Source organism: Dromaius novaehollandiae, chromosome W (assembly GCF_036370855.1).
Source record: "Dromaius novaehollandiae isolate bDroNov1 chromosome W, bDroNov1.hap1, whole genome shotgun sequence".
NCBI lineage: Eukaryota > Metazoa > Chordata > Aves > Casuariiformes > Dromaiidae > Dromaius > Dromaius novaehollandiae.
Window position 1 is genome coordinate 65,406,506 of NC_088130.1, and position 24,706 is coordinate 65,431,211.

Genomic DNA, 24,706 nt, shown 5'->3' on the forward strand with positions numbered 1-24,706 from the left:
TGTGGGCCATGTCTCAGGTTTTGGCCTGAGTGTATAGTACAATTCAAAGCAAATGCAGCAAGAAGTTAGGAATAAAGAACATGTGATATGCTCAAACAGTATTTGGCAAAACAAGTCAAATCCACCTCTGTGAGAACAGGAAGATTTTGTAGGGCAAAATGTTTTTTGATAGAAGCATGAAAGAGTAGACAATGAGCACAAGCAGCAACAGAAGTATCTGGGAAAGATACATTGGTGGGATAATTATTTTGGGATGGGGTGAACAAAAGCAGCAGTTTATTCTTGTCTTACACACATGGCACAACATACAGAACCAGCACAAAAAGTCTTACAAAACCTCGTACACCATGCTTCCTCTCGAATAGCTTCTATTAAGTTACAACATCATAACAAATCAGGTATTTAGTTACAACAGATTTCCAGACACGGATAGTCTCCCATACAGGGAGTTATTGTTTTTGTAAGCTACTTAGACAAACATTATTTTTTTACATGTTTAATACAGTACAGTATCCTTAACAGAGTTCAAGATATTCACAATGAGAATTAAATACTCTATAAAACAGCAGAATTTCTCATCTTGGGACAGGTCTACATTCACTCCTGCCTTGTCTGGTTTACAGATGTGTTACGAGTCTTCTTTACTCCACTTTCCAAGCTAAACATTGTTTTAAATTAAAAACAAAATTCTATTTACAATTTTTTCAATTTAATAAAAATTTCTTTGTTCCCTGTCCCCTTCCTGCCCCCCGCCCCCACAAACAACTGCCATTTAGCTGGTAGAAATATTAACCATCAGGCTGCTATAGACACTTGAAAAAAATTTTGACAACATCTTGTTGGATGGCAAAATGAAAGATGGTCACAGCCTATGATTAATTCAAAACATCTTTTTTTTTTTTTTTCTGCTGGGTATAAGAATTTGTGTCCAATGAAGACAGATGACTCCTGTCATCTTTTTTTAGAGATAATGTACTACTTATGGGCCAATATATAAAACCTCAATTTTTTTAAGTACAAGCTGTCCTACTCCCTTTGGTGCAATCACTTGCGTATAAGTTCTTTCCTTACTAGTAATTGTAACAACTCTGCCCTTATGGTACTAGTTTAAACCCTTCCAATCTCCATTATATCAAACAGTACCTCCCATTATCCATAGTCCCACTGATATTGCTGGGCTGATTCACAGGAAAGGTTTTCTTCTGATTGCACTTCAAGCCCCACTGAAGCCTATGGTCATCTTTCCTTTAACTTCATAGCTTTGGGTTAGATCTACTTGAAAGAGGCTGGCAAACTCTAGCCCTTAAGCAGTTAATCAGTGTTCTAAAGAAATAAGCAAAAAAGATTCTTCTCTTTTATACATACAATATGCGGGTTTTTTTTACATTGAGCATTATCATAAAAAGCGTGTTTATGTTATTTTGAAAATGTATTTTTACAGAACTTTATAAACACTATTATATCAAACACATTCTCAAAAACTGGAGAAATTACCAACACAAAACCTGAAAGAGCTTCAATGGAATTCTTCCAGTGCTGTACTTGCATATTTCATGTTCCAGTGTCCTTTACTGCAGATGTAATTTGGCCATATGAGAACAGATAAAGTCAACAACAAAGCTCCAACAGTTTTCAGTAAGACCTAGATCTGCTGTTTAGTGAGACTGACTAATTTAATATGCAATGTCTTCCTTTTACTGGTATGCCTGTTCTGTTACCTTCATTCACACTGAGCAATCCCTTAATTCCCAGATAGTCTCATTCACTTCAGTGGTATTACATGTGCACAAAACACATGTGCAAAAATACTGAAAACTGTTTTTGCACTTTTAAAATCTTTGTTATTTCCACAGCTAACGTCTTCTTTATATAAATTCTAATTGAAAAGGACATAGGACTAATATTTGCAAACAGTTCTATATCAGAAATCAGCGTACAAACTTTAGGAAGTAATTTAGTTTTCGTTGTGCTATAGTGCTGACAGCCTAAAAATGTATCTGGCGTAACCAAAAATTTCACAGGCCTAAATGTTTTATTTCTATATTTGTGTGTGTTACACTTTATACTCCCCCAACCTGGCACAGTTTAAGAAAGTTAATACATATATATGTCACACTAACGTGAAATCATGATGTTATTTTCCCCCTATCACCACCAATTTTCAGTACAATCAGTAATGGACATTAATGCAAATGATCTAAGTGAAATGTATTTTTTCAAGTAGTTTGCGTAACAAAATGTTGCATGAATTATAACGTGAGCTTGGGTTCCTGTCCTGCAAAAGTTTAGAAATGCATTAAACTTCGTATGTTGGCAATAGTGTTCTTGACTGTAGTGAGACTATTCACAGTTCAGGAAGTTAAACAGCAGAATAAGATAAGAAAAGGAGGAACAACTTTCCTTTAATATTACTAAACTGCTTAAAATATAATTGGTGAAAGACCATTGACTGTAGTGTTATGTATGTTTCCTCATTTCAATATAAGTGTTTTCTCTTGGCTAGAAATACTAAAAGTATCACTCTTTTCAGAGGAAAAAATGCAAGCCATACTTAAATCCCAAATTCTAACCATACTGTATCATGTGTAGTAACCCATAAAGGAGCCCTTTGACAAAACAACCTATGTTAACTTGCTCACTGAATTTTAGAATGTATCTACTTCGATCACTGTAATAAAACTCCATGTTATATATATACATATTAAAAAATCCAAGTGTAAATAATTATACAGTATTTCCACACAAAAAACAACTAGTTGCACATGATGTGATATGTAAAGCAAATCACTGAAAATCTTTTCAGTCTTTGGGATGATCAAAGTATAAGTAACCAAAACTTACAAATAATGATTGAATTTTCATAAGAGAAGGTTTCTGATGGAGGGACAGAAGGATTTCTCCCCTGCTTACCCTCATTCCTAATGGTTTTTATAGAGTCAGTCCCTTCCCCCAGTAAACCACTCTTTTTTTTTTCTTAGATCCAGCAATATATATTAATGAGGTTATCTTCTTCTGTATCACAGTACTAATAAGGTTTCCGGTGACTTATTCATAAAAGATAGGCTGTTCTTATTGAAGTTTAGGGCTATGTAAACTCCAGAAGAATAAGAATCTCTGATCAAATTATGTTAAAGTCTAATGAAAAAAGAAATTCCTTTATTTAAGGTGAAAATTTAGCTACCTTCTGTTCTGATAATTCAATCCAGTCTTTACCCAAAAAGAAAGTCTTGTAGTTACAAGCCTGTAATTATACATAGCAAAGAAAGGAAACTGCTCCTTGCTTATGGAAATATATATAGGTTTTTAAGTTCCAACCCCTCTCTAAGCTGCTAACCATCACACAACATATGCCATTTGGCAATTTGTCTCCTAGGATATTCACAAATTTCCTTCCAGTGCTCTCCACCTGTTCCTTCTGCTGAAGATCCCAAGGTTAACCGGCCAATGACCTCGTTCCTTGACCCCCTATCTGAATCTAAAACCAAAAATTCAATGCTGATATCATCAAGACCCTCACAAGGAATGTCAAAGACAAACAATTCATTAAACACTGCATTGGGGGTGCATTTCTTCACATGGGTTTTCTTTTTAGAAATTCTTTTCTTAGCGTGGTACAGGTTCACTTTGACATAAGGATCTGCAATTATAAGAAAAAGAACATGCATCAGCTATTGAATACTGTCCTTCAGAAATTCATCGATTTAGTTAATGATAAACTTTGTAATATACCAGCATAATTATATCAGAATGAGGAGTTGTTTCAAGTTATGAAAGATGATTCATCTCATCTAACTTTGGTGGTTACATCTCAGTCAGTACCTTTAACTCCCTTTATAGTCACCAGAAATGTAATCAATATATGCAGTGAAGTTTAGAGTATAATTCATCTGACCAAATGCAGGTGTCTACTTCAGGATGACATTAATCCTCCCTGGTAGTCCATTAACCTGAATGATTACATCATCACTGCATATAAAAATGGTCTGAAAGTATACCAAATTCTAATAAACTATGTCAAATATGTGTAGTTACATATTTATGTGTAATAGAAATCTACTTTTCACACTTTTTCTACAAGTAAGGGATAATCGTTAGGGTGAATAAGACTTACGCAAAGAAAAGCTTAGGAAAGGAGATAATAGTCCTATGTTAGAGGGTGGATGAATGGATGCTATTCATTTCTGTTGCAGTTCTACCAAAGTCAATTAGCTTGATTAAATTGTTCCCACTAATTTTTATTGAGCAAATGTAACACTTTAACTGTAAATGTAGGGCTATGCTTGATATGATATCTACCTGACTTTATGGCTGTGCTGTACTACTGAAGTGCAGAAGAGAAGGGAAAAGTCCATATTTTTCAGCTGTGTTAATCTACTTTGAGTGTTTGTACTTCTCAGGATTTTTTTATTGTTGCAAGATTCCTTTACTATTATCTTCAATAATGGCTGTACTTTTTCCTTCAGATGAGTTGTTGTTAGGCTAGAGAACACTTCAAAAATCATTCCTTTCAAGTACATTGGTACTTATGTCAGTGCAAATGTTTCCAAATTCTTATGGTCCAAAGGTACAATGCAAAACCCTCTCTACTGAAGCTAGTCAAATGAGATATTTCATGCAAACAAATAGCTAATAAATATCAGGCATAGCTGAGTAGTAAGAAAATGAAGAGTGAAATTAAAACTTAATCATATTTAAAAACACTATGCCAAAGTTATCCAACCAAAATGGTCAGATGATAAAAAGATTTTTTATTTCCTTGGACTAAGAATATTTCAAAAGGAGTAAAGTATAATAGAATATAGTTTCACTCTCATACTCTATACTCATTATAAAAAAAACTTTTATAAGATAATATATATGTAATTAATGTGTTCATTGCCTTGGAATGAATTCGTGCCACACGACCATTAGAAGTATCAAAATCAATACCTATCAGTGGATACATGCTGTTGTTCGTTTCTGTTCAAATGACCATTTCTGACTGTTACTTCTGGCCATATAATAGATAAAGCCAGGATGTTCCTCTTGATTCTGTTAGGTCTGTTAAGACACCTTGAAACCAATGATCGATGAAACCAGTGAAGTTTTGTTGAGGTAAAAGTGGTGAATGGAATAGCCTCAGAGCAAAAAAGCTCCCATCTTCCAAAGGAGATTCAGCTAAGCAATTGTTTAGCTGACCAGACAGGGTCCCTCAAGCATAGGACCTCCATTTCACCCTCCTCCCTGTCCAAGATTTATGTGGGGCTGAAGGGAAAGTCACAGTGGGGATAAGGACAGTCACAAATGTAGTATGTCACTGACACCCAAGTATCTATTGAGTCTGGACTAGCCGATGACCAGCAAATAATGAAGGACTGTCTAAATGAATTGGGTGTCCAGATGTAGCATGACTGCCTATAAGTCTTAGAAATGTTTATTCCTATTATAGGTAAACAGGTTGGAGTGAAGGAAGCAAAAAGAGCAAGTAGAATTTATAGCTTTACTCACAAGAGGGACTGTAAAGCAAGTGTGTTATAAGGTCCAGTTAGCTGCTGAGACTAGGAGGGCCTTTGTTTTCAAAGCAAGCTATTTTCTCACCAGGGTGGACCTGAGCCAAACTTAGTCTGTTGAGATCAGCTTGCTGTCATGCTGTCTTCATGAAACTGCCACTGTCTGCTATTACTTTGGGGTTGACCATTGAAAGGAATTGAAAGGATGTGTGCTCACTTATAATGCAGTAAGCTTTCAGGCTCCATTTATCTCCTTTCCCCTTGTGATAGAGAAGAAAACTGAGATCAGAAGGGGGAATTCAGTGAAGCTCCACCATGTAAACTACTAACATTGTTGTATCAGATCCATGATTGCTTAGCCTTCTAGATAAACTGCAGTATCACTTGGTATAAGAGGTAGGGAAGCTGTATTATTGGCTGTAGCCATTATGATTCAGTGGTTACCAAAACTACTACCTGAGCTGCTTTCAAAAAAATCCTGAGAAGTGAAAGAATATAGTATCAACAGCACATGTACTATACTGTCTGTATAGTCCTCTCTTACGTACTTTTCTAGTGCATTTGTTTTACTCCCAGGTAGTTAATATATTGTATTTAAAATTTTATTCTGTTATTATGTTATCTAGCTAAACATAAATGTGCACTTAAGTGCCATTCTAGTATTGGCTTCAAAGGAAGTTCCACTGAATGCAAAATGATACAAGACCATGAGAAGAGAGTGCAAAAACTGCTCCTCCATAGTGCATCACAAGCACCATTCATGATAAAGCACAGGTATTATGTTACAGCTTGCTTCCAGCACTAGGATAGTTCACCTTTTAATGTTGCCAAATAAATGTTACTGCTCAGTGGACCAAACTCAGGACAGTAATAATAATGCCTTCCAGTAATAATAAACTGAATTTTTGTCATGAATAACAGCTTTTAGTATCTGCCAACAATACCCCATACTTATGGCAGATGGGTTCGGTTCAAGACAGTGACAAAATTCAGTGGTTTCCACCGCTAACAGATGCCATGAATTTTTACCCTGTGATTGGAGATCAAATCTGTAAGATATATACCCTGGAAATTAAAGCATTGACCTAGATGTGAATAAAATGAATAGACTGCAAATAATAGAGACACCATTCCTGCATTTCTAGGCTATTTTTAATCATTGAAATGCCACATTTCAGCTGTCTCTGGTCTGTTTGCTTTGCATTCTTAGGGCACATTCATTAGTAAAACCATTACCTGATAATCCTGACACATCAGATTTAGGTAGATGCCTGGCTTTTAAAACCACCACAGTTAGTGTGTTCGTTGTAGACTGATAACAGAGAGAGATCAGTAATTCTCCACGCCCAGATGATTTCTGAGGAAGTGAAAGAGAAAAAGAAAGAAGACTCTTTATGAGCAATTATACTGACAAAGCTTGAAACTGGAATTAAGAATAAGATTTTTTTAAATGTCACATAATTGTATATCCTGAGCTGGTGTAAAAGGTTATAATTTATGGAGCTATGCTGCTTTATGTAGCAGATATTATTTCCCTCTACTGTAGTTACATAACTCTTGTTATGGTTTGCTAGTAGACTGAGCAAAAATAAATGAATAAATAAATAAATAAAGTGAAAATATGGTTTAATATAGCATCATTAGTTTCAGAGATGAAAAACTAAATCCTAGATCCTGGGAAACAATCTCAGTGAAAGGAAAAGATCTTAAGCAAAACTAAATTCTGTAAAAGACGCATTAAGAGTTGAATAGAGATAAATCACAAAAATCTTTAATAAAATCTTTTTAACCAGTAAGGATTCAAACTGTTACTGAAGTCTCATCCCTAACACTCTCCAAAGGACTATAATATAAATGGGATAAAGATGAGATCAAAGACTTTCTTTATAATTATTAGATTTGAATTTGCAGAAGTAATAGACTTATTTCACAAAAACGAAGAAGGCAGGGGAAGCAAACAGAAACAATACTTTATATACCAGAAAACGCAATAAGGTATCAACAAAATATCAGTGACATAGTTATAGTTATAATACAGGAGCAGTAGAATTGCAAAATACCAATATTAGTTATAGGTATCTTGTCTGGTAGACATTTATTTGATTTGGCAGTGTGCTTGGTCTTTGAAAACAATCAGATGGAAAGTCAATACACACTCCACTTCCTTGGTAGAGATTAAGAGATGTGGGTGTGATGCGTGTGCATTTATGTGGTTCAGTTGCAATTGTTGTAAATGGTCTTCACTTTCTGAAACCAGATAAAATGATAGGAATTATTTTAGCCCAGTGAAGTCAGTAAGTTTTGCCACTGACTTCAGTGAGGCTTTGGCTTCTCCTATATCTTATCCTTAGTAGAGCTGTCGCTTGTGTCACTATTCTTGAGAAAGAGGCAGTAACAGCACAGAAAGAAACAGTATACTACACCAACAGTGCTGTTTCTATTAGGTTCCAATACCATAACTAAAGAACACCTGCATTCTTTAAGAACCTGCTACAAAACCCATGGAGTTAAAGATTTACATTGACTTTAACAACCTTTGAGAAAGGGTGATTTCAAATTGAAAAGGGAAGGGAGGAAAGGGGAATAATACACAAATCTTTGCATTCTTTCCTTTTAAAGCAAATTAATGTGAATCGACGCCTCTTGGCCTAATGTATATAGGTCCACTCAAGCCTACTGGACCAGCTGAAAAAGGAAGTAGAGTTTAGGACTTCAATAATTTCTTGTAGTATGCTCACTGTAATGTTCTTTTATTACATTTGTGTAATTGCTTCCTTATACTGCCATTATGAAAGCATCTACATGATTCTTATAATTAACTTGTTCCCTTTTCTTTGTAATGTGCTGGCAGCATTACACAAGAATGATAGATAAAACTAGCACAATACTTTTAAAGATTAAATAAAAATATGTTACCCTAACATTTCTTTTGATGATCTCTCTGTCCATTAGCATCCTTCCTTCTGACAATTCAATTCCTGCGAGGGGAATGAGGACTTCTCCAATGACATCATCTCTGGAAAACCTGTCAAAGCTCAAGATCATAAAGTGAAGTGTTAAGTCTTGGATTTGGCTATAGGGGATCCCATAAAATGTGAAAGTCTCATCAAAAGCTGGATCTAAGGTTTTTCTCAGCACTCTGGTTTTCACCTTGTGCTTCTTCTCAGGCAGGATTGTCATTTTGATATAGGGATCAGAAGTCATTGACTGTTCATCCATTGCTGGCAGCCCACGTGCTTCTTTGATATTCACTACAAATGCCTTTTTCTCAAAGTTGTACTCTAAGGAGAAAAAGAGAGTTCCTAGTTTGTCTTGTTTTTCTTCAGATGACAGGGATGTGGTAGATTTTAAACTATCAGGGGATACAGAATCTTTCTTTCTTTCTGCAAAGTGCTTTGGAGACAAGTTTTCAAGATCTGGAGAGCTCTGGATTTTCGGGGTTGTTTTGGGGAAGTTGCCATTTAGATCTCTCTTCTCCAGGTCAAGATGGAGAGAATTCTTTGGCATCACTGATTTGTTCTTTGTTTCACTTTTATCATCTGCTCCAAACTTCTTCTTACTGTTGAGATTTTCAGGGTAAATGTCAACCCCCTTCAGAACATGGACAAACTTATATGGAGGGGTCTTATTGGATTTGGAAGATTTACGCTGGCAGCAGATCCAAGCAAAAAGGGAGACAGAGAAGACAAGGCCAAATGCACTAAAGATCCCAACCACTGTAGGAATTTCATCTGCAAATTAAATAAATAGCAACAAACACATAAGTAGCAGTGCCTTGGACTCCGTGTGATATTTAATAAAATAATAATTTAATAAAGCAAACTGATATGAGGTAGCAATAGCAGCAGGGCCGAGAGGCTGAAAATGCTTTGCATTATACATATTGCTCGCCACCTGCAGGCATAAATGTGCAGTCCCATACTACGGCACACTTATGTTAGTACTTTTCCATACACAGTGTGATTGGAAGGAAAATACTATTCCTGTTCTAATAGTAATAACCATTAGTAATTGCTCGAAAATCACTCATCCCTCTATGTGTAGTTTCTGACTTCATATGGAACAATTTTGTCTGGGTGTGAGCTTTGTCAGAAGGCTTCAGCTTTGAGTTTATGGAGCTTTGTTGGTTAGATAAAACAGATTCTGAAATATGCATTACTTATAGATCCATCATCTACTTTTCACACTGCTTCCTAGAACACTTTGTACACTCAATTAACTCATTTTTTATGGTCTGATCCTATAATTGCCTGGAGGTATCTCTTAAAAGAATAGAGTTTAAGAGGAGGTTATAACACTCAACAGTTTCAATGGGATTTTCAATACTTTGCAGGAGGATGTCTATGAAAAAAATTTAGAATAATTATATACCAAGTGTCTTTTCCAGATGGACGTGACATTCGGCAGTCACATGTGAGTCCAAAGCTGAAAAAGCTCTTTAGTGTATTGTTGATACCTACTAAGCTTTGAATCTAAGAAACTATAAATCAAAGCTATGGGAAGTTTACAGGAAGAGTCGCTACTTTTTAGGAGTATGTAAGAAAAATATTAGAAAATATTTTTATTCTACATTACCATGAATCCTATACTTAAAAGCTGCATAAAGAGAAAGCGGTGCAAGTGTTACAACCTCAGTTGTCATGTGGATACAATAGTTACATGGAGAGTATCATTAGCCCTTCACAACCAGGCATTGAAGGGGCAAATGAGCTCAACTAATTGGAAATCCAATTTTGCCCATAAGTAACATTACTAAGTGAGTTTAAACCTCCCACAATGTAACAATCAAAGCTAAATCCTTATTCCCTGCACCAGTGGAAGACTAGTAGAATATTAATGGAATGACATTGTTTATGCATAAAGGCAATTGTGTAACAGTTCTGGTTCTCTGGCAAATAATTAGCAGATCTTTCTGGATGAGAATAACAGCACTATCCCTCTCCATGTGTGACTAAATCAGTTTCATCCAGGTAAAAGCTAGGCAGATGGATATGCTGCCACCATACCTTTGCTTTTTAGTGAGATGATTAAAATATATATATATATATATATAATCAAGTCAAATTAAGACATAATGTTCCAGCACATAAAGAATCAGGCCTGCCTGTTAATTTCATTTAACAATAATCATGTCACTTTCCCTTTCCCTTCAAGCTGCATCATTCTGCATACTTAACTGTAAGAACTCAATGAAATGATTGAAAATTATATACATAACCAAAAAGTATTTTTTCTAACTTAAGCACGTGGCTCTGAGTTTCATGAATTCCCTGGGCTGCAGAAATTTAAATGTACATGGTAGAAATGTAGAAAACAAGAAGTAATTGAAAATTAATTGAATACTTTAAATAGCTTTTAAGTATGATTTGCACATTTCCAATACTATTTAGTGAGATAACATTTTGACTTTTTGTAGTGATGGAAATGATGCTATATTTTAATTCAACAGCTACTGAAAGTAGTGGTAGGATCAATTTAGTTTTTACAGTGTTAATTATCTTTAAATAAGTAATTAGATGAGCATGATGTCACAAATGTAGTTACAAACATCAAGTGGGTGGGGTAGGAAAGAAGATGTAATGGTAACTCAAATGATTTCACATTCACAACTAATTATGTTACAACGTGAATTTCTTGCTGTTGTCATAAGGCAAATCATCTGGTTAGTCATTCAACATAGTATATTAATAGGAAACACCATCTATTGATCCTGGGGTAAACTGTTATTTCAGTTACGTGATGTAAATCTGGAGTCACTTCACTTAGGTCAATGGAATGATCCTTGAATTAAAACACTGCTGAAGCAAACAAAATCTTGTCTAGAGTCAATATTTGTAAAGGAGAATACAGAAACATTTCTACTTACTGTTTTTTTGAGTAAAGCTATTTATATATAGAGAGAGATCTCTTTTAGAAATGCACATATATGACTGCTCCTGAAACTTCCTGTATCACCTACATCCAGTGGTTAGAAACAATACAACTGAAAAGTTCATTGTTATCATTGTTATTTTCAGCAAACCCAAGTTAATCAAATGCAACTGTTTAGCTAAAAAAAGTGGGATCTTGTATTTTCATATTCCTAGCAAGGTCCTTAACAAGGCTACCTTTTGCTTTGACTTACAGTTCACAATAAAAATAAGAGTTCTACAGTAAGAAAAAAGGAATGACAATTATTCCAAAAATGGCTTGAACAAAGATTTTCTCTGTGCCTCGGGATGTGTTTGCACCATTTAACTCTGAAGCCACGTTACTTTAATCAGAGGCAGAGAAAACAACCCCAAATCTCCTTGATCCAGAAACGCACCCACACAGACCTTTTCATTTCTCCCAGTGCGTTACAGGGGGTAGGGGTAGGGGCTAAGGGGAGAGAGAGAGAGAAGGGGAAGAAAGAAAATTCACACAACTTCTGGGACTGAAGACGACTGGGAGAAATGCGGCTCCTCCAAACACGGTATGTGCTGGGAGGCGCTGGGGTGGCTCGGCAGAGGCTGCGTGCGGGCGCTTCGCCTGGGGAGAGGCAGCAGCCCCGCGCCCCGCGGGCGGCGAGTTGGGGCCGGGACGCGCTTACCGAACTGCTGGCGGCTGGCCGCTATCGGAGCCATGTTGGCGGCGTGCGCTGTCCTGGGTGCTGGAGCCGCTGTCCGGGGAGCTGCAGCCGCTGTCCGGGGAGCTGCAGCCGCTGCCCGGGGTGCCGAGCGCCCTGCCCGCGGTAGGGGAGCCGCTGCCCGCGGTGCCGAGCGCCCTGCCCGCGGTGCCGAGCGCGCTGTCCTGCCGTCCCCCGGCTCTTCGCTCGCACAGCGCCCGGACAACCGTCTTTTCCAGGGTGTTTTTTTTTAAAAAAAAAAAAAAGCAAAACAAAACCGGGAGACACGAGCGGTGGGGAAGGTGGAGGAGGAGGCTGCGAGGGGGCTGGAGGAGGGGGGGGAGGGGAAGCTTCGGTCCTCCCCTTTGCACACTGATTTGCAACCCCCTTCCTGTTTTGGCTCTTCTGAGTAGCTCCGCTCCGAGACTGAAGACGTGGTTGAAACCCAAATTGACGCAATCCTGACGCTACAGGGCTGAAATCAGCACCTTTCCCACCTCCCATCCCCCCCCCCCCCAACCACCACACCCTCCCTCTTCCCTCACATACCCCTCCCTCCCTCTTCCTGGGGATTGAACACACACTCATCGATTATTTTAACTGCCCTGCTGCAGGATATGAGCTTCCACCCTCCATCGGACACAGACAAGGGAATGCTAATGTCTCTGATTGTGTAATACACGGGTGTGTCTGTTTCACTGGGGTAGGATTTATTTATTTTTTTATTTATCTATCAGCTGGCCAGGCTACAATGATGTGAAGGAAATGCCAACTCGCATGGTCCAGACACCTTGGCTCCAACTGCAAGGCATACGTTTCTCCTATGACTGACGTGATTCACTTATTGGATTTGACTCATGAAAACTCCTGACGTGTCTTCTCCCTGTCCCTCCTCCCTGCCCGCTCCCCTCCCCCCACAAGAAAAAAACCCTCTCAGTCCTCGGTTTGCAAATTTTTTTCTCTCTTCCTCTCTTGTCCTTCCTACTGGTCTGGGGAAGAGCTGAATCTGTGTGGATTCTTCTGGATCCTACCAGGTTTGCCTATCTGTCTCCTAGTCTGAACTAAGAACACTGCGGGGCTGGGGGGCGGGAAGGGGGCAGGGAGGGCAGGCAGGAGGATGGGAGAAACAGAACAAAAAAGCAGTGCTGCCTTTAACTAGAACTACTAAAACATATAAAACCTCAAGCTAAATCCTGGAGCAACAGAGCTGCAAAAGCCAGCACCTGGCATCTGACTCCTGGATTCAGAAGGAATCTTAGCAGCCAAGTTTGGAGCCCAACTGCTAATTCTTCTATGTAAATGGGAAACAGGTGTTGTTTCTCTTCTAAATAGCAAAATCCAGATGCATGCCTAATCTGGCATGACCCTGCTCCCTGCCTGGGCAACTTGAAAGCTAGTGTGTCCTGGCCCCCTTTAAAAAATGCTCTTGCTTCACAGTGAAGCCATTAAAGCTTCTTGGATTTTAACAAAAATAAAAATGGGAAGGTCAAGGAATCATGGCAAATTAGTGTCTAAACACAGCTGAGGAAAATGTCTGGCTAGTTCTGAGGGTTAAAAACCTATTGGCTAAAATTGGTTATATTTATCTGCTTCTGTTACACCTTCAACAGCTTGGCCTTGGTATGCAAATGCACCACTCTTCCATGAACAGCCATATGCATTACCCTGGTCCTGCTTGCATCCCATTCCATGTAATAGAAAAATAGAGAATATCTTGCCACCACTGCTACTCTTACAAACACCTGGATTCCAATGAACTCAGGTATTAAAACCTACAGAAACTATTGTTTGGCTCTTGTACGTGTTTTGGCAGCACAGTTTGGTTTGGATGCTTGGGTTTACATATTGGCACAAATCCAGACAAATCTGGCTCAACTTCTTTCTCTTTCCTTCTGCCAGTCTCCCCTACCCCCAGCTGTGCAATGCATTTCCCTTTCTCTGTCCAAAATCCAGCCTTGCTCAGAATGTGCATCAATGGAAAGTAATTACATTTGATTTTAGACAGTCTTCCAGGTATTCAAACCTCCAGACATGATTGAAATATACAAGATCCTTAAACAAATTTAGCATTAAACATATTTAACTGGGGTGTCTAAACTATCGTAAGCTGTTACTGTATCTGGACTTCAAACACAATGGACCAGGAATTAGTGTATGTGTTATCTTGGTAGTGTATCCTGGCTGAGCTTTCTATCTAAAAGGAAAAAAAAAGGACATTTTATTGGAGTACTGTGGTGAGCCTATATATGTTGACACTTAAACCATTGTCAATAGGTTGCGGAGCTTTTTATTTTGTTTTGTTTTGAATAAAATCCAGGAGATTCTTTGTTGATGTATATAAAATTTATGGAGCACATGGAAATATGACAATGATTGCTTTAGGTTTTACTCCCTCTAGTTTCTCAGAAGTCCCAAGGATGCATAACATAAAAAGTTCTTGCACAATTTGCATGTCTTTATATAGTGCCTAGAGATCATTTCCTTCAGCATTCAGGCTCTTTTTTTTTCCTGTAACAATGCTGGTAAAACTGGAAAATATGTTTCTTTCTTTTTCTGAAATTTCTAATAGTTCAATCTAGTTGAGAAATCCATTGCACTGGGTACAAACGTATAGTAGAGTCTTTCCTTTCATCTCTGTTCTGCACTTGTATAGCTCTTGAAAGTTCTATAGAAGAGGTTTCATGACGCTAGCTCCCAGTCTTTAGAAACTTGGAGCTGCAAGACTGTGTATATACATAAGCACATGAAAGCGTATATTCAGGAATGCAAATGAATGATTTTATCTCTGTTGCACTGATCAGTGAAATAGCAAATAACTTTTTTTACATCACTCATGGACCTCCTGTGTTTAATTACATGACTCCACTTAATGGAACAGAGTGCACATCACAGAAAACACTCAAGGAGAGGAGGAGCATTGACATGCTGACACATCTTGAGACAGACGCACTGTTTGTTCCCTGTGTTGTGCAAGCACCATCTAGTGTACAGTTTGGACCCATCAGCCTCAAAGGACTAGCATACACACATGTAGCTAGCAGAAGCACAAATGTACATAGCCAACTCACTGCTTCTACATTACACTTTTGACAAGTGGCCAGAGAGAAAAAATTGTCATGTGCACCCTGTGTGTTTCTTAACTAGTTAAATGACTATCTTTTAGTTCAGTCTCACCCAACAAAATTACTCTTCTTCATGGTTATACATTCTTAGCATTTCCCTCTGTGCTAAGGAAGCATCCTGGATATTTCAGCAAAACTTCACACAATTCGCACAAGACTCTTTGGCAAAAACTTGGACTAAGTACTCACTGTTCAGAGAATTTTCCCTTAATTTTCCTAGCAAACAAAATAAAATCATCTCAAATACTTTCATCTCAGAGACAGAACATTAAAAGGAGCTGGTTGACATTTTGCCTGCCCTGAGCTGGAATGGATTGATTGTCTACAAAATATATGTATAATATAGCTGATAGTATCAGGCCTTCTGTGGTCTAAAATCCAGATTACCAATGCACATGCATGCGCAGAGCAACCTCCTGCTACTCAGAGAAAAGGGAGGGTGGTTGCTAAGCAACAGAGTCCATACACTTCCCAGAGCAGATAGGCCTCAAATAAGCATATGGGGCTGGAAAAGATGGTACCCCACCAACAAGTGAACTGTCATCATTTTTCGGATACAAAAGCCTGTCTGTGAAGAAAACCTAATCCTCCCCCTTTAAAAAAGAAAAAAGTTTTTTTTTTTTTTTTTTAAAAAGTCAACCAACATTTAAAAATAAACCTCAATAATTTATATGTATGAGGTGAAGCTGGTAAAACAGCCCTTTTCCATCTCTGTGAAATGTTTCCCTGGAGCTTAAAGATGGAGTTTCACATTTTCAAAAATAGCATCTAATTTTGGGTTCTATAGTTGCCAGCTGACAAACTACCAACATTAATTAATACTATTCAGCACCTCTGAAAATCAAGCCCTCCAGCCATGCTTGCAAAATAAAACCTTAGCAAGAAGACAGGTTTAAGGTCCCTGATTTTGGGATGTCTAGAGCATTCACCACTTGAAAATCAAACAACTTCAGGTTATTTCTACAAAGAGATTTAAGTAGTTATGCCCTACTTAACTTCTGCTTCAGGTAGCTCTGCCTCAGTTTGCAATTACTCAATGCAAAAGGGCTAGCATCACTACACGTCTATCTCTCAGGTTTTGGCATACACCACACAACATGTAGACATCTAATTTCAGGCATATAAACTTAGGAATAAATTCCTCGCTCCCTGGTGTTTGATTGAGTTGCCCCTGAACATGCATCTAGAGTCACTGAAAAGCCTTTAACTTCCACACAGGTCTAGTGGATAGAACAGAGGATGAACAGAAGACCAGTACACAACTGGAGCAGTATCTGAAAATGAGGTTGAGGTGCCTGGTAGAGTGTTTGGCTAGATAATGTGCCTCAAACAGCAGTATACAACTTTAATTAAGCAATTGAATGTATCACCTAGCTCACAGACTGATGTGTAGAAGTCTAAATTCATATTTTGAAAACATGGAACTGAATCATGCCACAGGGATCTGCTTTAGGGTGAGCTGAATCTCTCTCTTGACTCCCCTGGCTGTATTGACCACATACTCATTTTCTACAGTGGGAGCTTAGACACCTGTTGCACATATAGGCATTTGAAGTTTGGCATGTTAGCTTGAAGGCTGAACTCCATTCCTAAGGCTAGGTGAGGTGTCTAAAGTTAATGTTGCAATTATTTGCCTATAAAACAGAAAAGCAAATATTTTTCTTCTCAATAGTGACACTGTGAAATTAGTGTCTTGATGAGATTGTAACAGTCAGGACTTTTCTTCTTCTCTCTCTTCATCTACTGTGTGAAATTGCAGGGGTGGTCTTATAGTGAAAAAAAGAAAACAAAATACATATCATTGTGTGCTTAGCAAAACATTATGCAAGCTGCCCAAAATTCAGAAGAGTCAGAGAAATTTCTCATTCTTCGAAGAACCTTGTTATCAGTCAAACATCCAATGGCTGCTTCCTCAATATAAACATCAAATTTAAACTACTGAAATGGCTTCCTTCATCCTAGTTTCTAGACAACTTCCAATTAGATTTTGCAGCAAAGGCTCCAGAGTGATTTCAGTGCATGTATACTGGCATGCACAGTCTTTCCAAAGTGTCTGAAGATCTGCTTGCTGGGAGTTAGAGACACATTTAAATAATAAGATATCAAGGAACAGGCTTTGGTTTTGGAGCTAGCAGCTATTAATAATTCCTATGGCATTTCTTACCTTTTTTCTAAGATTTTTTTTTTTCCAAGCAATTTATCATTTCAGGTGACACATTTATTTTGATAATAACTAGATTCTACTGGCTTTGATGTGCTACAGTTCATGCTTGGTAGTGTTTGTGAAGTGGTAGAATTACTGTGTCTGTATATATTTTACTGGCTTTGCAATCCGGGTGACCCAAAACAGCTGTTATGTTTTCAGCCAGGACTATAGATACCCTAGGAGATGGAATACCCTTTCCTCTTGGTAGCCTCTGCCTGTTGAGGAAAAGACATCTTTATTCCCTCTTCAGCTGTAAGTTTTGATACTGACAATGCTGAAAATAGAAAACAGAATGAAAACCTTATTTATGTCAAGAATCTCTTTTGCCTTTTACTTTGTGTTAGCAACTAAGTATAGCTAAAATGATGAAATTAGGGAATCAGGCTGAGAATTCAGGCTCTAAAATTCTTTTCTTAAGGTATTTCTTAAGGTATTAGAAAGCTCAAGTTAATTTGAATTTGCTACCTAATTCATTCAGACTGCTTTAGAAAACCCAACCTTAATTAACAGATGGACTTTTTTATTATTTAATTAATAAACACAAGGACTAAGGACTATGCCAAAACAGGGATTTAGTTGCTTAAATCCCACCTAGCTCCAGTTTTATGAGCTTTAATTTAAAATTCAAACCTTAAAATCACAGCTCAACTCATGTTTAAGATTAGGAGCATCTTCAGAAACCTTAGAACAACAATAAAAAGGAGTGGCTTGAAAAAAATTACTATTTCTGGCCATACTCAAGAACACTTGCCTTTGTATGTGAAGTCAGCTACCTAGTTCATATCTTTATCTTATTTCATCTTATTTCCTTTTAGGATGTCTGAGGATAGATAATTCCACCAGAAAATTCATAACTCAGCCTCAAATCTTTCCTATGCTCTTATTTCTTACAGGAATATCCTAACCATCATGCTATAAAGTACTTGGAATGCAGAAATGGACCTCTCAGTCGCATTGGACACTTGTCCAATGTTCATGGGATAATTAATGATATACTGAGTCAGAAAATAAGTATGCAATCTGAGTCCCCAGGGTAGTTGTTGTAGTAATACACCAAGGGGGGAGGCCTCCCGTCCTGTCTTCCTTCCAAACAGTGTTTAGTATGGTATCAATGGCAGTTTAATATTACATACACAAGTGCCTACTTCCAGCAGGAAGTTCAAGATTTTGAGGCTCCAACAGTAGAGCAATTCTCTGAAGCTCAGACAAAAGCCTATGCACCATCAAGGGATTTACCAAGGGCAACTGATATGTTATAAACCACATTCTACATTGAGACTGCCCTTAGTCTGGACTTTTGGGATCAATTTGGTACAATTAAGCAAGGGTATTACTATTAACCTGTGTAGAGTTCAATTGCAAAAATGCTGCAACACTTACTGTTATGACATACACACACATGCACAGAAAAAAATGCAAGCCTTAGGAAGCTGAAGTTACAAGTCAGTGTGAAAGGAAGAGAGGGACGAGATTCTGAAGAGGGTTTTTTTTAAGGAAAATGCTTATAAAAATCCTCATCTGAAAGGAACTACTCCATCTCAAATCTCCTGCAGTTAACCGATGTCTCTATCACATGTGAAAGCTCTGACTGAAGAAGTCCTTAAGGCTAACATGCCTCAAGTCAAGCATGCAAATTAATATTACAGTGAATGGAGCTTAGTTCTTTAAGACCAAGTATTCTCAAAATTCATTGAAAGCGTGATCTTGCACTCTTACATATTGCAATCTACTTTGAGTGATGTATCCCCAAGACAGCGTGTGCTATTTGGAGAAGAGAAACAACACCAAGTACAAAATTGAAATCCAGTGTCAGTGAAATCTAAATTTTTGAAGACAGGGTAGGGCTTCTGGAGCAATCAAAGAAGTAAATGGAAGCTGCAGATGAAAAACAAACACTCCATCCAGTTAAAAGCATTTATGAGAAGTACTTTCATTTAACTAAATTTAGCGCTAGGAATTCTGAGCCAAGTTATTTCTACATCAGTACTATGAAGAGTAAAGTAGATATCTTTAAGACATCGCTATGGAGCTCTTGAGTTTTTTTCCATATTAATATTCCAAATGATGGAGAGTTCCATCCTTCAGTGCTGTCAGAAACTGGATAATTTTTTTCCTGCTTACTTCTATGATTGTTTCCTCCCACTGTAATTTGTTGATGAACTTCCTGTACATTGATGCATCAAAATGATTCACATACTAACCAGCAATATGTGGAAATGAAGATTTCCTCTTCATCAGTTCTGCAGAATTTTCTGAAGTGCTGTATGGATGCAATCTGAAGCATGAATTTGGACAAATTTCTGTTGGAACTTAATTCAAAAGCAGAGCACAAGGAAGGAGAGAGAATGAAAGAAGGGAGGAAGAGAGGTTACTCTACTCTGTAGGACAGCAAGGATGAAAAAATTAATAATGTAGTGATTCAAGCAGTAGCTGACGAGCCAAAAGGGAAAACTATGACTACAATTCTGCTCCACTGAATTCCTACTTAATATGGTATGCATCACTTCTCAGGAGTTGGTTTTGTTAGAGATTCTAATTCTTCAGCACATGAAGAACTCTTGATGCAGCTTTTGGTTCATGTGGATAAATTTAAAGGAGCCTACTTCCATAATGTTAAAAAAAAAAGAGAGAAAGAAAAAGAAATGAGAGTCTAGCCCTTTTATATTAAAGCCAAGACAATATTTGAATTGCTGAACAGGAAAAACAAAGTTTTTCTGTGTTCTCCCACAGGATTTTGAGGTAAGAAGGTAATAATCTCAGATGTGAAAAACATATTGTTAGAAAATGGAAACAGTGCATTTTATTCAATACAATAAGAAATAGTAGAAAATAATCAAAATAATTCTTGTCATGCAAGTCTAATAGGTTTACATGTATTACTTTTTTTGTTTTCTTTCATTTTTGTTAGCAGCAGACAGAAAATATGCTCCAGTAAGTGTCCAATAAGTCAGTGTGCCGTTCACCTTCCATCTCTGAATCTTACTAACCATCTGAGTAGGGAGATTTGAATTTTCCTCAGCTTTGCTGTGTTCAAGATATCAGTCCAAGTAGTACTTTTAAAATGTTCCTATTAGACCAGAAGAATGAGAAGAATTCAATAGTTTACCCAGGTTTCCTGAATCATTTTCAACTGGATTTTTAGAATGAAATCCTATGTTCACTGCAGGTAGTAAGAAAACACTTTAACACCCTTTTTGGAACTTAAACAATAACTACACTAAAGGCTATCAGGAAGTCTTGCAAACTTAAGCACTCAAAACTCAGGCATGCTCAGGTTGCATATGCACCTTATTTTATTCATCTTCTGTATATTTATACACCTTAGGACACAATATCTAATTGCATCAGTCACAAACTGCTTTTTCCACAGGATCTTTGGCTCATTCCAAACGTGCAGTACTCATTTAATGAACAGTTCACTCTTGTTTTTTGCTCATTGTTCCATGTATAGCCCCATATCTGTCTTACCGCATGCTAATCAAACTTTGTCCTTAAAAAAGATAATAATAATAATTTTCTTGAAGAATTTGCTATGGCACTCATTATTACAGTATCTTGCTACTTCTCAAACGTTATTTTCTCAATGCTCCTCTAAGATGAAACACAAGATAAAACACAAAACAAACATTCCTTGCTGCTAATAATTGCTGTCTTTCCCTTAGCTATCTTCTCGCCTCTTTCCGACAGTAATCAAGAAATGTTAAATAAATGAAAAAAGGCAGCAAGACTCTCGAGACCTAAGATTGTCTGGGGTCTAATGTACATTCTTCTTTACATGAGAGATGAGACCAGAGCAAGTACTGTATGAGCATCTACAGGAAACTTGTAAAAAGAAGTCTCCTCTGAATAATTTCAATGTAAGCATATGCTCATGGACTGTTACTTCCAGTCAGCTCATCTGCAATAATTGGTTGGGGATGGAATGAACTGTAGTTCATAGGGGTGAAAAGTATGGCAGGAGCAGGAGGGACACAGAGGACTGGGACTGTGGTTATAATTTGGTCAGTTGTAGGATGTGGCAAGAACTGGGAGTATATAATTAGGAGTTTTAGTCCAGCTGACAGCCAACGCCTTCTCCTGCTGCTGCTACCATTGTGACAGACTGTGACAGGCTACCACCAGTGCCAGTACCACCAGCAAGCTATGCTGGAGAACTCTTCTTCTGGAGAATGTTTTTTTTCAAAGACTGAACATATATTCTGCCTTAAGCAATCACAAAGCATAAAATGTGTGTGTGTGTGTGTGTGTGTGTGCGCGCGCATATGATCAGAACCTCCAAATTCTTAATACCTTACTAAAGATTTGAATTTCTCTCAAGTAGTAAGTAGTTAATATAAGCATGGTTTTTAAAACCTGCCTTCCTGAACTTGAGCTTCTAAATTTCATCTAAATGCCACTTCAGGAAACCAAATGTTTTGTTAAATGCCTGCCAGAAAAATTCAGCTCACAAGTCTGCCCTTATTCAGTGTGTCCCACATGAGTCCCTTAGGACCCATGTTTTCAGAGTTCTTAGCATTATGTAGTAATTTATGTGTTTATAAAGTACAACCCCTAGTTACTGCAGGTTTAGTTGTCATAGCTCAGCTCCGCTGCATTTCGGATTTGAAGGCTTCACGTCATACTCAGAAGACTGAAGTGATGTGCCCAGCATCACATAAGAATGCTGTGGCAAATTCTCCAGGGCAGCAATCAACTTTCTTAATACTGAAAGTGTCCCACATTTTGTCTGATTTCCTAAGGGGACAAACCTGACATGATCACATCATTTCTCTTTCCATGACTGTGCCTTTCCATCAGCCCCTTTTCTCCCAATAACTTTTGATCCCTTTGGTAAATATCATCCAAACTGGACAGAGGAGTAGAAATCTTAAAGATATGAAAGTGCTCGCAACAGAGTTGTACAAAAATGCAGCCTAAGGGTTACATGCAGCTACTAAGAAGTAACACATTCTGCCTGGCTAATCCAACTGCTGAGAGGCAGATGACCAGTCACCACATTCACAGCACTGTATGTGTCACCTCTTTCCCAACAGGCACACCAAAGATAAATAAAAACATGGAAAATTGGAGGGAATAGTGTAGGGAGGAAATAGATAGTCTTTGTCATGTAGGAAACATGAAGCACAAAGGAGAGAGGAAGGCCCTGAAGGGGGTAGGGGATGGAAGTGCTGCCTAGCCTTGGTAAAATGAAATCTTTAATAGACAGCCATACCTTTTAGCTTGTATGGACATTGTTCTAGAAGACTGAAAATCAGTGGCCAGATGGAGATTAAAGATCAAGTAAAGGTCTCAGTGAGGAAAAAAGCTGGATAGTAAACTCAGCTCCTTTCAGAAATTACAAAATTCACCTGTCTACTACTGCTATGGATGTCCTAAACACAGCAGAAAGAAGAGAACAGATTTTGTGCCTTCTCACATACCATCAAATGTACACCTCAGACAGGACTTTTCTCCTGTGTGGTTTCTTTGGCTACTAACAGTATGTAAAATATTCTTGAAATTGAAGCATTCGTGGTCTCTCTTCCTTCTGTCAATTTTTTGACATGTTAGAAGGGGAGAGCTCACTTTCCAACCTTAAATTAATACAGTTTAAAAGGCAGTTATCAGCAATTCACTGCAAACAGGACTTCATTGGGTTTTGGTGATCTCAGATGACTATCCGGTCCCCAACTTTGTTTACTATTCACCTTTCAACTTATTCAAAAATTGAGATAGAGTCCTATAAGCAACAGACTGCTTTATTCCATGAGCCTGATACATCCCTAAGGTGCATCAATTTTCTGAAATATATAGGGATCCCGTGGCACATAATCCCATCAGTAAGTAAATCCCAAGAAGGGACTGAATTAAGATGCCTCAGACAACTTTCCACTAAGGCCACATCCCTGCCAAATGCATGGCGTTTATTAGAACACACAGCTGTGCAAAGAATGGTTGCATTTTTAGGAGTTTAACTGGGGATGGGGAGGGACAGACAAAACAGAACATCTGTTTCTCCAGCTTGCCTCGTGTAGGGGATATTTGAGCTGTTTTGGCCAGAATTTTTCAAAAATACTTTAGTATAGCCTGGCTAGGTGTATACTCCGTGTACACAAAGTTTTTCAGCCCACAGAGTTATGGGCTTGTAAAGTTGTGAACAGCAGCAGCTGTAAACAAGGTCTTAAACTAAGTAATGTCAGTTGAACTTTATAACAAATTGCTTAGCTGTTCTGACCAATAATATAGGCTTGTTAGAAAATCTAGAAGGCAGTTCTAAAGGTTTTTTGGTTGGCAGAGCCAAAAGTAACAGAATACTAAATCTAGTTCTTTAGGAAGCATTTCAGCATTTAATATATCTTACTTTTAAGATAAGCACTACATTTTAATGCTTTAAGGTGGCAACTTCAAAGCTATTTGGAAATCTTCTTGTGACTCAGGATTTGGCCATATTTCTTCATATTTTGTGTGTTCCTCCTGTAAAAGTGTCTAAGACGATAATATAAAAGTGCACCACAACTAAGTGAAGACCTCCAGTCTTGTTAAATATGGTATGACATATGCTACACTTTGGTCACTTTGTTGTTCCAAACAATTCATGAACATTAACCCTTACAGGACTCTACTAGCAACAGATAAACTAGAAATGACAAGCTAAGAATGAATGACCTTGCTCAAACATACATGCCATTTTGAGACAGCCTAGAATACCTGAGACATGGATGTGAGCTTATAGTTATGACACAGGACCTAGGAGAGATCCCTACCCTTTTGTAGTGCAGCTGGAGGCCTGTAGATAAAACCCTAATGCATCTAAAGTGACATTAAACACTTATGTTTAAGTACCCATATCGTGTTAAACAATAAAGTTAAATTATCTCATATCATGAGCAACAACAGCTTCTTTCAGAAATGCAGTTTGTTGTAGAAACAACTGCTGATTTGCATTGGTATTAGGATCTGAACTCATTTATCAGAAGATGGGATTTTCCCTTCCTGTAACAGCTTCTGGAAGAGAGCCTAAATGATCGGGAGTGTAAGTTAAGAGATAAACCTTTATGAGATAATTCTTACAGAGTTCTCTTGCCAGTGTATAAGAAAGTCACCTATTGATATCTATCCCACAGTCCACAATGGTGAAACCTCTACAAAATCAGGAACTGTTTTCCAGAAACAATGGGTCCTCTCAAAGTCTAACCACACTTATTGTCTCTCAGTAACCTTTCTCCAACAGACTGTCTGTTCCTCTGATGTGTGTCTTCCTAGATTTGTCCAGTGGTGTCTCAGCAAAGGAGACAAAGGGAGTTAATATAGCTGCGAATGGAGT

At 37.9% G+C, this 24,706-nt stretch overlaps 1 protein-coding gene across 2 annotated transcripts; it reads right to left on the reverse strand.

Moving 5' to 3' along the window:
* Positions 1-254: 254 nt before the first annotated feature.
* On the reverse strand, positions 255-12,456 carry LOC112985115 (synaptotagmin-4). Of its 2 annotated transcripts, none has more exons than XM_026103499.2 (4): positions 12,061-12,456; positions 8,412-9,220; positions 6,726-6,846; positions 255-3,637 (listed from the first exon to the last, which is right to left on the reverse strand). In XM_026103499.2, exons 1-4 carry the CDS (start codon positions 12,092-12,094, stop codon positions 3,330-3,332), a joined length of 1,272 nt encoding a protein of 423 aa, XP_025959284.1. In that variant the 5' UTR covers positions 12,095-12,456; the 3' UTR covers positions 255-3,329. The 2 variants fall into 2 exon arrangements, with proteins under 2 accessions (XP_025959284.1, XP_025959283.1); XM_026103498.2 differs by having other exon boundaries at positions 8,406-9,220; positions 12,061-12,454.
* Positions 12,457-24,706: the final 12,250 nt, after the last annotated feature.